The sequence below is a fragment of the Knufia obscura genome, assembly GCF_036327395.1.
Source record: "Knufia obscura strain CCFEE 5817 isolate CBS 148926 chromosome Unknown scaffold_3, whole genome shotgun sequence".
Lineage (NCBI taxonomy): Eukaryota > Fungi > Ascomycota > Eurotiomycetes > Chaetothyriales > Trichomeriaceae > Knufia > Knufia obscura.
In genome coordinates this window covers 2,218,646-2,233,497 of record NW_027042689.1, presented here as the reverse complement: position 1 = coordinate 2,233,497, position 14,852 = coordinate 2,218,646, and the positions used below count along the sequence as shown (strand labels likewise).

Here is a 14,852-nt window from a genome sequence, read left to right as displayed (position 1 = left end):
CGATAGGAATCATTGATAGACATGGGTTAGTTTCTGACCGACCGGGGTACCATTTTTGCGCTTCGTTGATGTGTTCGGTGGCTGCAATACTTGTGGGTGCCCTAGACGCGAGGTGCCAACGCCAAAGCGTTCAGGCTGACAAAGGAAAGTGTGCATAACCACGCATGCCACGCTAGGAAAACACGCCTTGTGCTATTCCCGACTTCATGGCTACGACTGAAGCTTGTACCGAGCCATGCATGATCTGGACATTGGCAAACTCGTGGAATGTTAGTCGTCGGAAGCAGTTCCATCGAATTTGCATTCCAGGCTTGGAAACAAGCAGTGCAGCACAGAGTTTTGTGGCTGTGCGGTAGACTTTTGGCTTGCATCTCGCAAGATAGTTGATCCATCCGTGGTCTAGACTGTTAGCTTCATGTAGGTTATTCTGCGGCATCTTGAAATACATCGAGTCTGGAACGGTCGATGGCATGCATGAGCCTACCGAGTCGTTCTCTTCGCGGATAATCGAGATCATATAGTCAAGGTTATGATACTCGAGCCGATCGTAGAAGAGTTCGATTCGATCTCCTACAGGTGCTACGGACTAGAGGTGATAGACGTGCCGTCGCGGAGTGCTGATTTACCGTCCTCGGCGACGGTTGCCATGGCTCGGCTTGGAGTGTTTGATCGAGTCAATAGTCTAACGCATGAGAAGGAAGCTCACTTACAACACTCCGTTGGTAAGAGCAGAAGCGGTGATCGTTGAGGCTCTTGAAAGAGGAGCTTCAAGCTACTCCAAGTGTTGCAAGGGAGTCCTAAACCCAAGACTCTCCGCATCGATATCATTAATGTTTTGGCAACATTGCGCGCATCACTGCCATGCGCATCTGGATGCTTTTTTCCAGTCATGCAAGCATCTGCTAACCACCGAAATTTCCCGTTGCGAAACTCGGCTCGCCCAAGAGTTGGCAGGATCCTGAACACGTCTCGCCGGAGGTAGTGGAGTGCGCTGCCTTTTCGGTTTTGCCTCTTGCTTTCTTCTCCGATCTGCCTCAGTTGCTCTGTATAGCGAGCGAGAGTTGTGTTCTGACACGGCGAAAGTACAGAATGCTAGATGTATCCTGTTGGAAACGTTCGTCTCATGTGGCGTGCTCCTTAGTCGGCACGAAGTCGTCGGCTGGTCCGTACTTTGTACTCAGTCTGCATCTGCGAGTAGTCTCTGACTGTCCTCCTCCGCTCCGGTCTTGGAATCTCGGTACAATACATAGTGTTGCAAAATGAAGATGACATCAAAGAACAAGCTGATATTGCTCAGACCGAATTTTGCAGGATTGCCGGTGATGCCAGACCAGTCGCCTTGAAAGCTTGCATCGATGAACAGTTGACCCAAGGACAGTACTCCTCCTGCAAAATCAAACAAGACCTGGCCTATAGACCAGCCTTCCGTACTTTTGCGTTGATAGTTCATCCAGGCTTGTGGTATATATTTGCAGAAGGTCACAATAAGCTTGATGTATCCGAAGACATAGATCTGCCCGAGTCAGCTAAACCTGTGATAGTCCACCGAAGCTCCTTACCACATCTAACCAGGTCCATGCTTGCGGATCAAAGTCGGTTGCATCGTTCATTGCAGCCCGGGAGGTCGCCAGCAGCACAGCCAGAAGGCATCCGAGGATAATCATCCGCACAATCGAACTGGTCCTCACCTCTGGTACTTCAAACTTCCAGATGGCCGAGTAGAATTGCGAATACGTGAGGATGACCAAGACCATTGCATGCGCGGCGAAAGCAAAGTCGTTGAACCTCACTGTCGTCTCTGGTGCGCTTGGATGGCGAAGAGCGTACTGCTTCCTGATTCTGGGCGAGTACAGTAAGCATGCTGTGGAAATGCTGTAGCTGACGAAGCCAACGACATTCAATGCTGGATAGTCAACCACCAAGCCTGTGGTAGATTTCCGTCTCCAATTGAGCATGGGCTGAGGATAGAAGGATGCCGACCATGAGTAGACGCTGTTCCCGATCAGTTGTGCCTTCGGCGGAGGAATTGGTATTCCTTACTACATCCATCCCAGCAGACTGAAAGGACCATGTTAGTCAGGAGAATCCATCTGCGCGAACGAAGACTCACATAGATAATGCTCTGATGAACTGAGCGAGCTGCTCATCCATTTCAGAGTCTCAATTACACAACACTTACATAGGAACAATACTCGTATCCTCCATTGATCGACGCACGTGGAGGTTCCAAGATTTAGAAACGTTGTCTAGGGTGCGGCCCGAAGTTCCTTGTGATTGGTTGTGCCGAGGCAAATCCCGGTCCAAAGCTCCATTTTGCTTCGTTGTCGTGCCAGCAATCGATCATTAGCTCCAAAAACTTGGCAGTGTACCAGCTCTCAGTCCCGCTTTGGCTTCATGGGAAAGTAACGGAACACAGTCATCGCATCATTGAGCTATCCGCAGCCGGTACAGGACGATCACACTATTGTTCTCGAGGTATTGTCACACGATAAACTTTTGGGACATTTCCACAGTATCTACGAATATTCGAGGAACCATATCGGCCATCACCAAGTTTCATCATCACGTACCAAACGAATCGGGTCTGTCGAGAACAGTCTTGGACGAAAAATCTAGCAGATAACGCCCGAACGATTGAACTTTCTATACATCTCCTAGACAGTTGTGACCAGATTTCGACACGCATGGTGTCAGTTTCGGAGTGCTAGGAGGACATCCTCCATCGCGACTAAGGCTGTTTTCAATCTCCTGCCCCGTCGAGGACTGAACAGCCAACATGTCGCCGTCGCCGCAGCTTGCTCCGCCTGGGAGCAGCACGTACAACTCAGACACAATGACAGTTGGTGATGGCACTTGGGATGCAGGACGAGAGACCTTCCTGTTGCCGAATCTCGTAGGCTTCAACTTCGCGACGATGAGATACAATGGTGAGGAGAGAAGGAATCGAAGAAGGAAGGCACGGGCTAACCTAAACTTATAGGAATGGGTAATCGCTTCCTCAGCATGACCGGATACCAAGGCCTGGTCAAAGCGCACGGTATTCTCGCATCCATTACATTCCTCCTCGTTGTCCCAGCAGCCATCCTCCTCATGCGCTTCTATGGCGCAAACCCACGAAGAGCTGTGCGATCACACATATGGTTGCAGATCTTGACGCTGCTACTCACAACAGCAGTATTCGCCATCGGATGGTTTCAAGTCGGACCTCGGAGAAGCCTGACCAACCCTCATCATGGCATCGGACTGGCACTCTTCATCCTCATATGGGTGCAGGTTCTTGGTGGAGCGGCAATGCACAGGATCGAAAGAGGTAGGAGAAGATATCATGTCCCGCTCAAGGCAATGCTGCATCACTGGATGGGAAGAGCAATTGCACTATTGGGTATCGCACAAGTCCCGCTGGGCCTGACACTGTACGGCTCACCAATGTTCTTGTTCGTGCTATATGCGCTGTGGGTATTCTTGCTGTTGGTCGTATATTTCATCCTACAATGGAGACACGAAAGGAGAAGGTCGCACGTAGCGCCAGGACACAGTGAGTACAGCAGCGAAGTCATTACTGAGCAAAGGCCAGCACAGTCGCATTCTGGCTTCGGCAAGATCGCAACTGCAGGTGCAGCCGGCGCAGGCCTAGCAGCTCTGTGGAATCGCAGGAACAAACCAAGGAGGAGGCATTCGGAGAGTGACCTAACCTACACAAGCAGATCTTCCTCCTCGTCGTATATGGGCGAGAAGCCAGGTCGACCACAAGAGCGTCCGGGATGGGGCAAACGGATACTGCAAGTTGGCGCAGTTGGCGGCGGATTAGCAGCAGCAAGGTCTCTCTTCAATCGCAGAAAAGCAGGACGTGACGATGAATCAGATATTGGCCCATACCGACCACCGCTAGGAGGAAATACTTCTATAGGCTCGGACTCCATGTCACGCCTTGAACAAGGAATACCACCACGACCGGTCACGCCAACAGGAGGAATGGCAGCAGCTGGAGGACGACCATCACACCCCCTAGCACAACCACCGATGACACCAGGCGCGAACTCCCGTGTATCAGAAGAATACTCCTACTACGACGACTACGAATCTTCCTCTCCGTCCCGCCAAGGAGGGCGCCACCAAACATTCAAACAAGCAGTCGCAGCCGGCGGAACAATGTTTGCCGTCCGCCAACTCTTCAAGAACCGCCGGCAGAAAAAGGAAGAAGACAGGACAGAACAACTGCGCCAACAACGAGTCGAGCAAGAAAGGATAGCCCGCATGAACTCACAACATAGATACACAGGCGACGGCACAACTCCGCCTCGTCGTCCACGCCACAACCGGCTCGCCAGCCAGACAGCCTCGGACGTATCAAGCCTGATCGACGGCAGAGTCCACGGACCAGGCATGAGCGGCCCAGTAAGCGGCATGAGCTCCGCGACACCAATAGCAGGCGGCGCCGGCGCAGCAGCAGCATCCGCCCTAGCAGATCGAAACAGAATACGGCCCGTCGGCGCAGACCCCCCAATCGCACCGCCAGGTCCCGCCTCGGCAGCGCCAATGCCACCGCAAATGCCCATGGCAAGTGACCTCCCACCTCCAGTCCCCACACACGGCACAGACATGTCCTCCGGAAGCGAACTCTATACCACAGCATCAGGTCGCCAACGACATCGCCACCACCCAGGTGCAGGCGCCGCCGCCGCCGCAGCAGGGGGTGCTGCCCTCGGAGCAACAACCGCAGACCGCCGCCGCCGCCACCACCAACACGACGGCGCAGCCGCAAACACCGACTCCCTCGAGTCCCCACCAGTCAGCATCCACGTCAAAACCCAAGACAACGGCCGCAAAGTCACCCTCCGCCGCCTAACCGATGAAGAAGCCGCCGCCCAACGCGCCGCGCGACGCGCAGAAAGACGTGGATCCCGTCGACGGCGCAACTCAAGTCTGGGGAGCAGCAGTGGTGGCGAGGGCCTCGGCGGCCCAAGTACAGCCACAGCCGCAAACGACCGCTGGCGCCGAACGGAACAACTCGAAGCACAGCAACAAGCAGCCATGGACGCGCAATCACAATCTCAGCCACAATCTATCACACCACGCCCCTCAACAGCGAACGTCGCACCACCAATCCCAGGCTCGAATTCAATGTACCCCACTCCTCCACCACCAGGTACACAAACGGTGACACACAACATCGATCCCCAAACAGGTCTAAGCTACGCTGTGCCGCCACCACCACCGATACCCGCGAGCAACAGCATAAGTAACCTTGGTCCGAGTCTGGGCGAGAGCGTGACGAGTCCGGGAACGGAAACGAGTGGACCGAGTGAGTATGCTAATAATCGGAGGAGGAGGAGGGCGGAGAGGGCGCAGGCGAGGTTGGCGCGGGAGGGGAGGGGTGGTGGTGGGGGTGGGAATGTGGTTGATTTTACGTAGGGAGGGAAGAGATGAAGATGTGAATCTGCAGAGCAGAATATGTTCGAGCTTGTCGGCATGTATCGAGTTGAGGCCGATGTGCACGCGGTTTGACGATGGAATGAATGATTTATGTACATTTGCATTGCATTTGCATGGAGTAGGTGTGCAAAATCGTTGAAGAGATATCTCACCACATATCAGACGACATCTGAAGCCTGAGAATTTAATACAACGGTCACAGCTTCAGCTACATGTTCTGGTGAGCAAAAATGGCACAAATTGCAAATGATCATCTGCCTCGTCGTAAGAGCAGGGCCTGATAGCCTAAGACCGATTCAGAGCGCTTCAATGAGTGCCGTGATCACTGATGATTGATACACTTTAGGAATCTCCTGCTCGCATCGACAGCCTGCATCGACTCGGACATTATAAACAGTGGCGTTACCCCTGCCTATACAAACCTTACTTCTCGTGCATGTCCAAGATTTCCATCCCTTTCCACATCCCAAGCTCATCCAGATCAACAGTCGTGAATTGCAGAACAAGCTTATCAACCTCATCGAATGTCAAACTCTCAGCTTCCGCCTTCATATTCTGCTTCTCATCACGCTTCACTGCCGACGGCGTCTCAGCAGGAGCATACACTCCCGAAACAAGACCATCTAGCTCGCCACGTGCGGCCAGCCCTTTTCTCTTCCTTCCCTCTTCGTTCGGAGCTCGCTCAATTGCTCTCTCTTCTGCATCAACTGCTGTTTGCGCTCCGTTTCGCTACCAAGCGAGCTACCCACTCGAGACGCTTCCTCGAGCCTCGAGTAAGAATCTCCCTCATCGGACCCCTCACCCAAGCGTGATTCTGCTAGCATAGGGCTCGAAGTCGGCACCTGTGCGGCACGACCCAGCGAGGATTGCGAAATCGGCTGCTTGCTTGAAATGGAAGAATAGCCTGTCTTCATCAATCTTCCCCTTGATTTGTGGTCAAATTCTTCCGATATATAGTCACCACTCAGTGAGTAACTACCTCCCGCTAGAACGAAACCACCATGGTTGTTCATCGCAACATACTTGTTGCCAGTCATGTGGCTGCTTTGCGTCTTTCCATCCTCGGTGACCTCTTGCTTGCCTGCTGTAGGTACAGTGGCCAGGCCAGCTGTTGCTTCTTCGTCGATGTCCTCCCTGGAAGTGCTATAGAGCATAGTATAATCTCTTCTGGAACCGTCGCCAAAGTGTGTTGATCGTTCGTCAGGAAGAAGCGCTGGCAAAGTACCGATTGTCTTTGCGCCATGGTCCTCGCCCGTATCAGAGGGCGTACCTCTGGCAATGTCAAGGTCTTTCAAAAGACCATCGTGCTTAATGTTCGTGCTTGCGTGCATATCGTAGCGCTCGTCGTTGGCAGCCAGGCCTGTTGGTAGCCCTGATGAGGACCTAGTTCGCCAATACCGCGGGGTGGACTTTAGCAGCGACAAGTCCACTAAATCATCCTTTCTGTCGGTTGGAGAAGGCGACGCCGTATCTTGTTTCCTTCCAAACGTAGACGAAAGCCTCTGCGTGGCGAGAGGTTTCCTCCTCATTTGCTCTCGGTCCGTCTGGGCAGGAAAACGGGCTGCTATCTCGTCAGCTTTTTCAGTGTCTTTAGACTCGCATATATCTGGCTGCGGCGGCTCCGTCTGAACGGCCTCCTTGGTTTCAGAGCCTGACAGCACAGCGTCATCCTCTGGAGCTGTGTCATGGGACAGCTTGTCAGACCTGGTCGTTTCTTCGAGCATCCGAATTTCGTCTTTGCTAAGAACTCCAGGCACAATGACTTGGTCACCTTCGATGGTGAAGTTCTGCCAGCACTTTCTCAAAGCCTCAGGGCTCACTTTGGCTTTATCGAGCCTCGTCTCGTATTCCCTCCCTGGCTGCTCCGTATCATGCTCTGATGGTGCAGCCTTAGCTGAAAATGTCAATACCCCAGCATGCTCCGCAGGAGGAGGATCTTGCCCTAGTGATGGTAGTTTCATGCCTTTTCCACTTCTTTTGATGGCGAGTCCTCCGGATGGCGGAAGAACAAGTCCTGGTCCTGGAACACGGATCGGTCGCGAGCTTGATACATCTTTGCCCGCAGTTTGAGGCTGCTGCTGGCTTGTGCCTTGTCGTGAAAGCTTGAATTCATGCATCCTTTTCCGTATGTCGTCTGACACCGCGCTTCCGAGAATTGAAGGCGGAACTGGTCTTCGTGCAGGACCTACTGGGTCGAAAGAAGAGGTGGTCGCCTGCTGCTTGTCAAACCCTACTTCAACTGACTGAATTTCAGAGGATCGCGAAGTGTGCGCCACCTTTCTCAGGGGCGCACCATCGCCAGTAAAGCCGTGTGGGATGGGGCCATTGTCAGTATCAGTGTCAACGCTCATATCGCGACTATTGGCCTCCCAGGTGAGTGCGCCTTTGTTCAAATCGAGCGTCATGGGGGCTCCTGTTTTTTGTTCACTACCAGGAGTAAGGTCCGTATGGATGGTAAGCGTGTGACACTGATTCATCTTCTCCCGTACTTCTGCCTCGGGCTCTATATCAACCGTGAATAGCTCGTCGTCTGAGTCGTCATCTGTTACCACTCTCTTTCGCCGAGCCATGCGCTCTTTTTCTTCTTTCGGAGCTCAGATGAAGTCAGCTTTTTCGCCTTCATGGTTCTTTCGATCTTGTTACCCATAGGATGGAACTTCTCCTCGACTTCACTGATCGGGACTTCTTGGAGGTAGACTTGGTCTGTCCAGTAACGAGCCTGGAAGCATGTCAGACTGGCAAAGTTTATATTCGAACCATATCACGACCTACCACATCTGCATGCTTCTCAAATATCTTCTGAAAGTGCTCATGGCCGTGTCTTTGTCGATGAGCCGCCCACTCATTCCAGTGGATGTCAAGAACACCGCTGTGCATTCTGGCCCTCGTACCATGGTCAAGGTCATACTGCAGGTCCTTGATCTCCAGAAGCAGGTTCTGTACCAGATCCGAGTGATGCTGTATGCGTTGATGATGATGCTTCAGACCTGGCGGGAGGTCGATCTTTGGTAGTGTGGAATCGTTCTTGCTCTCTGGTAGTGATGCGAGGTTTATGCTCGAAAGCGAAGCGTTATCTGGCACGATGGTCGTGGCAGTGCTTATGGTGGTAAGGCCAAGGTCAACACTCTTGATAGAAGGAGCAGCATTGTCCGCAGAGGCCGAGGTCTGGTGGGTGGGTTTGTCCTCAATGGCCTTCAGAATTCGTTCGTACCTCTTTTCGTTCTCGTCCTTCTCTGTGGCGAGCACTTTGATCAGCTCTCTTTGATCCTTCAAGATCGGGAGAGCTTCCTGGCTAGGAACTTGTCAGTAAGCGGATTGAACCAGTAATATTGACATACTTCCGCAGCTGCTCAGCGAAGATGAGTACATTCAAGATGACCAGCAAAGAGGACTTCAATCTCTCCAAATTGGCCTGAACTTGTGCAATTTGTGGTTCCAAGAATGGGAACTTGAGTCTCTGCTTCCAGCTGATACCTTTGAGAAATTTGTTGCTCGACTTCTCATCGCCGTCAATCAGCTTCTCTAAGCCATCAAAAACCTTCTTGGTGTCTTCGACGAGTGTTTTGGCTGTATCGAGGGCTTCCTGTGAGCATACTTTCAGTGACGCATCTTTCGACAGTGTCTCACCGAGCTGTTTGAGGACAGCGCCGGTAGCAGCAATATCTTGTGAAAGAGCGTCGATACTCTTGTTAGCATTCTTGACCTTTCGAGTAAACGTGAACAGCTTCACGCTCAGCTTTCCGCCGACTTCAGCGATTTGAACGACGCTGGCGGCGAGGCCGATGATCTCGATGCCAGACATGGTGGCACATGCCTGGGGTAGCAAGGACGAGCTCGAACCTAGCGAAAGATGGCATTTGCATTGTCAGCGGTTCAGGCACATCTGCTTAGCTTGGCGAGGCAGATTCGCTGGGACGAACTCGAACGTCTAGACAAACTGGCTGCATGAGTTTAGCGAAGGTATGCAGGATGTTCGCTTGACGTGTATCGCCATTGGCTGCTGCGTGTCTAGCACATGCAAGCCCAGGCAGGCCATTGACGAGATGATTTAGATGAGATGGCCTGCATAGCGACGATATATAGCATATGTGACCTCGTCTTGACAGGTCTTCGCTGAGAAACTTGCGCGAGTGGAAGGGGTTTAGAGATATTTGACCACATACCTATGCTGAAGAAGCTATGTCTTGGCAGTTCTTGCATTGCCTGCACGACACCGCAGCTTCGAATGAACCTGGTTTAAAGACATCAGCAACTCGCGCCTTTTTCTTACGAACACATCATGCATATCTTGTGTTGCTCTTTCAATTTTCCAGAACCAACCGAATCGACCAGATGGGCCTTTTCCCATACGGTGAACCAACGTGCCGAGAAGCGTGTTATCCTCGAAAGCAATCTGCGGAGGACCGCTGATAAGTCTCGACTTTTCATAGCATTCGTGGGTATCCTGAGCCAGTCTCTTCAACTCCATCAACGCCGCCATGTGCACTTTGAACCCACAGCAAGCATCATCCATCTTTTGTGACTGTACAATTACGAAATCCGACTCTTTGAACGTCCTTCATACCTTAACATGTCTTCCCTCCCTCTCGACCACCTTCACCAATCCCTTGTATGTCTCAGTCCACTCTTCACCATCGTCACTCTTCTCAGCGCCCTTCTTGCTCACAACATCTCTCGAGATCATGACCACACTAGTCGGCCTCTTCGTCTGCCCCGCCATACCAAGCTCGGCTCGACTCGTAACGTAGATATACGGGATATTGTGGTCCTCACACAGCACCGGAATGTGCGAGATAACATCCATAGGAGAGATGTCCGCAGCCAAAACCACGATCCCAACAGGTATCGATTCACCAGCCGTAGATGATGCCTTCCGTAGAGCTTTGACAACCTCTTTCACGCCTCGCTTCAACGTCCTCTGAGCAGCAGCTACACAAACATTAGCACCTCCACATCCCAGCAAATGATAAACTCCTGACTCACCCTTCTTCACCCCCCTAAACACCTTCTTCCCAACTTTCTCATCAGCCAACGGATTCGCAAACGGCACCAACGCCCCAATCGGCCTAACAGCCCCCTTACTATCCATCTCCATCTCAACCTCAACCTCCTCCTCACTCACAACCTCTCCATCAGCACCCACATTCCCCTTTTTAATCACAGTCTTCTTATCCCCCTTGACCTCCACAACCGCCCCATCCGCCCTCTCAACCTCATCAAGTAACTTCTCCGCAAGCTTAGCCTTCTTCTCCTTCTTGTCCTTCTTCTCTTTTTTGTCTTTCTTTTCCTTGGAGATACCGGAGGATTCGACTAGTGATGAGTCGGCGGTCTTTGCGGCTTTTTTCGCGGCTTTGCGCTCTTCTTTGGAGAGGGATTTGTCTTTTGCCATTTTGTGGAAGAGATCTGAGGACTGGGAAGTGGGTGTTGCAAGCACAAGTGGTGGTTGTCTGGGTCACGTAGTAATAGTTTCTCGAATGCAGTAGATGGGAACTGCTCGATTGTGCTCTGCAAGTCGGTGAAAGGTGCGCTGTGATGTTTGGATCCTGTGGCAATTCGCGTGTCGAGCGCACAGCACGTAAAATCGTGGTCTGTGGAAGTGCCTATCACTAGTTGCTGTGCTTTCCCAGCACTACCATTCAAAAGTATACTTACTCGAGTAGTTTTCGCGACAAAATTTTGGTGGAGTTGAGCTTCAAGAAGTTTGCTTTGCCGCAGATCAGGCATTCAGGAAAAACTCTACGGTGCAGCAGGTACAGCATGACCGCATTGCTAGAAATACAGACGTACGAGTGCACATGAGGACGCCACGACGACGCATGCGGAAGACAATTATCATAGTTCACTTCACAGTTTGCTAGAGCATACGGAGTAATAGCCCAACTATACCCTCATTACCACCACTTGTTCATTCAAGACGACTTAGCTCTTCTGCCGCCTGACAGCAGGAACCCTCTCCTCTTTCCGTGTCATACTATGGCTAAATTGAGGCTATTGATCATGGTTGTGGCACTGACTCAGACGACTGACCATGCTGCTCCGGTCTGACCTCTCTTGTGGCCTCTGCACCCGCAGAAGACCTTGCCATCGTCCTGTCAGCTAGTTCCTGGACTTCCTCACGAGGGACCTGTCTCTTCACGATAACGTGCTCCCCTGCTTCCTCAAAGTCCTCACCCATTTCACGGAGCACTTCCGGACTCACTACTGTCTTCGGGATCTTAGTCCACCGAGGGCTGGAAGGGATGTTATCCGGTCTAACGTTCCCTGTATGCAACTGCTGTTGGACTCCTTCTTGTATAGGTCTTGGCTCGGCGACAGGAGCTTGGGCAGGTGCTTGTTCCAAAGCTGACGTCGGCTGGCTGGAGGCGGTCGGCTGTTGGACAGGCATCTGAGTGAATGCTTGAGGATGTTCCGCAGCAGTAACACCAACAGGCTTCTCGTCTTGTTCGCTTCCCTGCATCGCAGCTGGAGCAAGGGTTGGAACAGGTCCCGGAGCGGCAGCCATAAGCGGCGCTGCTGAAGGTGCATCAGGTGCCGCTGTAGCAGGCGCTGACATCGAATCCCGCTGAGTGGCCGGTACTGTTGCCATCGTATGTCCTTGCTGAGACACGGCCGACACTGGAGCCGAGGATGGCATACCTGTCGACAATCGTGCCGACTGCGCCGGCTGTAGCGGTGTTGGAGTCTTGGAGCCCGACCCTTCATGTCTTTTCTCTTGTAAGACTGGCAATGGCTCTTCCCTCGGCCTATCAAAGGAGCGCCCTCTAGGCGAAAGATGTTCATGCGCAAATGCTGACAAACTGCTTCTAGAGTTTGCTTGATCTGGATGAATTCTAGGAGGGCTCTTCGCTCTCTCCACATCGCGCTCTCGTTTGTCGTCACTCCTTTGCTGCATCTTGGCTTTCATCCTGCCGAAGAAGCCCTTCTTCTCAGCTTCCGCGTTTTGCGCGTTGAGCAGTTCTGCCGATTCTCGACTTGACGCATTCATGCCTGACGGATAGCCCGTACTGGACCCTTCCATGTTGCTTGATTGTGTCAGCTGCGATTCACCAGTGAAGCTCTTTCTTGGCCGGTTAGAGCCAAGTGAGCTATTACTTGCACGAGCCCCAGGGTTCTGTCCAATAGGCGGTGGAGGTGCCAAAGGGCCGGAATCAGCCTTGGACCATCTGTATCTGTGTGCTATCTTCTCCTTCCGCACAGTTGGGTCATCCAACGCATCTAAATCTGAAGGGTCGGTTGCAGATCCTCGCGAATGTATCGATGCCGTCGGAGAACGAGGTGGCATCAGTCCCTGATTCATATGACGTGTTTCGTGAGCAGTTGGTGATCTGTTCCAAGATTCTGATGGATGTTCGGAGCCATGCGTGGCAGTATTATTGGACCAAGAGGGGTAGTGTCGTTCCATCGGGTTCTGTCCGCCATGTGGTAGATTGCTCGGTGTCGCCATAGGCGTATGGAAAGCAAGACCTTCGTCCGCATGGAGAGATGCTTGAGAACTCTGGGCACTTTCGTTACTGCTACCCGGCAGTCGGCGCTTTTGCAATTTTCTTGGTTGCCTTTGGTTTGGATCCCTAGCCACATCAGAGGGACCAAAGATTGGTGATTTGGCTAAGAGTCCCGATATCTTGCGGTCTCTGTTCTGTCTGCCGTTGATCGGAGTACCCGAAATGGAGTCCGGCGTAGGTCGAACATCATGTGCTGCTGCTCTCGATGCCGGTGACTCTTCGACCTGATTATGCTCGAGGACGTTTGACTGTACTGTCGACGGATGCTCCACTGCTACGGGCTGTCGCACGTTCATTCCATATGCTGAATCGTTGGCAGTTGGTTGCTCATCTGGTGGTGAGCCTGGGATGGGCGTAGGCGTGCTTACTGTAGGCGTGCTAGGCTCGTTGGAGTCAGAGATCCTTTGGAAGCGGCGCCCGGACATGGCAGGTGAGCGATTCGATGGCACGGTATTGCTTCGTCCAAGTCCGCCTGTACTGCCAATACTGCCTGTTACTCCACCAGGAGATACAGGCGTTCCTGGACTCGATACCCCAGGACTGCTCCTATCTCTCGAATTACGTGATGACAAGGATGCATTGCGTCGAATGCCCGCTGCCCTTCGAAGACTGTCCGCTCCAGCGCTTGCAGTCGAAGCTGAGCGTCCGATGGTCGTGGTCTTGGGCGTTGTAACTGATGGTGGGCCACTCTTCACTTCGTCCTTGGTTTTCTCATCCATAGCCGTGCCGGTCATGCCAATCAAGAAGTTGTCTTGGTTCTCAATCAGGAAAATGAGCACGTCCTGACTTAATCGGTACTCGTTAGGCGCCATATCGTGGCTAGGGTGTGAGATAATTCCAGGTTGGAAAATGGCAGCGAGGTTCTGCGCAGTCATCCTGTTCAGGTCTGACTTGCTTGCAAAGACCGCCAGAAGATCCAGGATGTAGAGCAGCAGTTGTCGGTTCAGCGCAGGCAGTTCCGTGATTAGTTTTTGGTATGCAGTGACAGCTCGATGGTGTTCTTCATTCTCCATTGTCTGGGCTTGAGCATCGTTTCCGACTTTTGCTTGGTAAGCTCGTAAAGGATCCCTGAATCTATCATAGAATTCGAGTGGTACAATGGGTTCGGGAAGTTGATTCAAGTATCGTCGCAGTATGTTAGCCGCATCATGAACCGTATAACCAGTCCAGTCTAGCCCTTTGCCGTATCGTTCGGGCGAATTGAAGACGATCTGGAGATCCTTGATGCGCTTCGCAGAGCCGCTGAGACGGAAAATGCCCTCTACGTCAGTTGCTATTACTGTGTGTTAGCACATGAATTCTTGGTGTTCGTAGAAGCAGAATACCTTTCTCTTTCAGGAAGACACCACATTTCGCAACCACGATCGGGACGTAACCGTAGATGAAGCTCTCGCCTTGATCGTTGGTAAGCGAGATTGCGACGTTTGCGTATAGGATGCTCTGAGGTAGTGGTACGCCAAATATGCCACGGCCAACTGGCGCTGTTCACATGTCAGCGCTGTAGTCTACACGCTGAACGATCGTTCGCAAGCGGCGCGCTTCTCTCATTGAATCGGCAACTTACCTTGCTCTTCTGATTTGTCCCTACGTCTACCAAACCCTTTCCACCACGACTTCAACTGTTCTTTCGAAGGAGGAGATACTGCCTGCTGGACATTGTTGGAGACAGGAGCACCTCGATGCGAAGGCTGGGATATGGGCTGAGGGCCGGTAGCCATGGCACCCTGGGTGCCTGCTGGCATCGGTGGTCACTGTCGCCGCACTTTCCCAACACTAATTGTATCGTCGGCGATCTTGCGATGGGGTGCGAAGTTGGGTTGTCTGGGTTTAGGAGGTTGTGTTTATGGTGGAGCAATTAAACCTTCATTCGTGATTCAGATTCGGTATCCTATGCTCGTCTGCTCGATAGTGGATCGT

The 14,852-nt window shown here is 52.3% G+C and overlaps 5 protein-coding genes across 5 annotated transcripts; 1 reads left to right on the top strand and 4 right to left on the bottom strand.

Moving 5' to 3' along the window:
- Positions 1 to 1,177: 1,177 nt before the first annotated feature.
- Positions 1,178 to 1,578, bottom strand: PMZ80_003903 (uncharacterized protein; the record flags this gene model as incomplete). The annotated part of the gene is made up of 2 exons (XM_064872330.1): positions 1,178 to 1,513; positions 1,570 to 1,578. 2 exons carry the CDS (start codon positions 1,576 to 1,578, stop codon positions 1,178 to 1,180), a joined length of 345 nt encoding a protein of 114 aa, XP_064732710.1.
- Positions 1,579 to 2,776: 1,198 nt separating this feature from the next.
- PMZ80_003902 (uncharacterized protein) lies at positions 2,777 to 5,412 on the top strand (the record flags this gene model as incomplete). Its single annotated transcript, XM_064872329.1, has 2 exons — positions 2,777 to 2,927; positions 2,981 to 5,412. The coding sequence occupies 2 exons, from the start codon at positions 2,777 to 2,779 to the stop codon at positions 5,410 to 5,412; spliced, it is 2,583 nt and encodes an 860-aa protein (XP_064732709.1).
- A 644-nt stretch (positions 5,413 to 6,056) lies between these two features.
- PMZ80_003901 (uncharacterized protein) lies at positions 6,057 to 9,235 on the bottom strand (the record flags this gene model as incomplete). Its single annotated transcript, XM_064872328.1, has 4 exons — positions 6,057 to 8,026; positions 8,077 to 8,152; positions 8,206 to 8,725; positions 8,772 to 9,235. The coding sequence occupies 4 exons, from the start codon at positions 9,233 to 9,235 to the stop codon at positions 6,057 to 6,059; spliced, it is 3,030 nt and encodes a 1,009-aa protein (XP_064732708.1).
- A 756-nt stretch (positions 9,236 to 9,991) lies between these two features.
- NHP2 (snoRNA-binding protein) lies at positions 9,992 to 10,822 on the bottom strand (the record flags this gene model as incomplete). The annotated part of the gene is made up of 2 exons (XM_064872327.1): positions 9,992 to 10,362; positions 10,417 to 10,822. The coding sequence occupies 2 exons, from the start codon at positions 10,820 to 10,822 to the stop codon at positions 9,992 to 9,994; spliced, it is 777 nt and encodes a 258-aa protein (XP_064732707.1).
- A 606-nt stretch (positions 10,823 to 11,428) lies between these two features.
- Positions 11,429 to 14,677, bottom strand: SAC7 (GTPase activating protein (GAP) for Rho1p; the record flags this gene model as incomplete). The annotated part of the gene is made up of 3 exons (XM_064872326.1): positions 11,429 to 14,208; positions 14,261 to 14,416; positions 14,500 to 14,677. The coding sequence occupies 3 exons, from the start codon at positions 14,675 to 14,677 to the stop codon at positions 11,429 to 11,431; spliced, it is 3,114 nt and encodes a 1,037-aa protein (XP_064732706.1).
- Between the last annotated feature and the right edge of the window lie 175 nt (positions 14,678 to 14,852).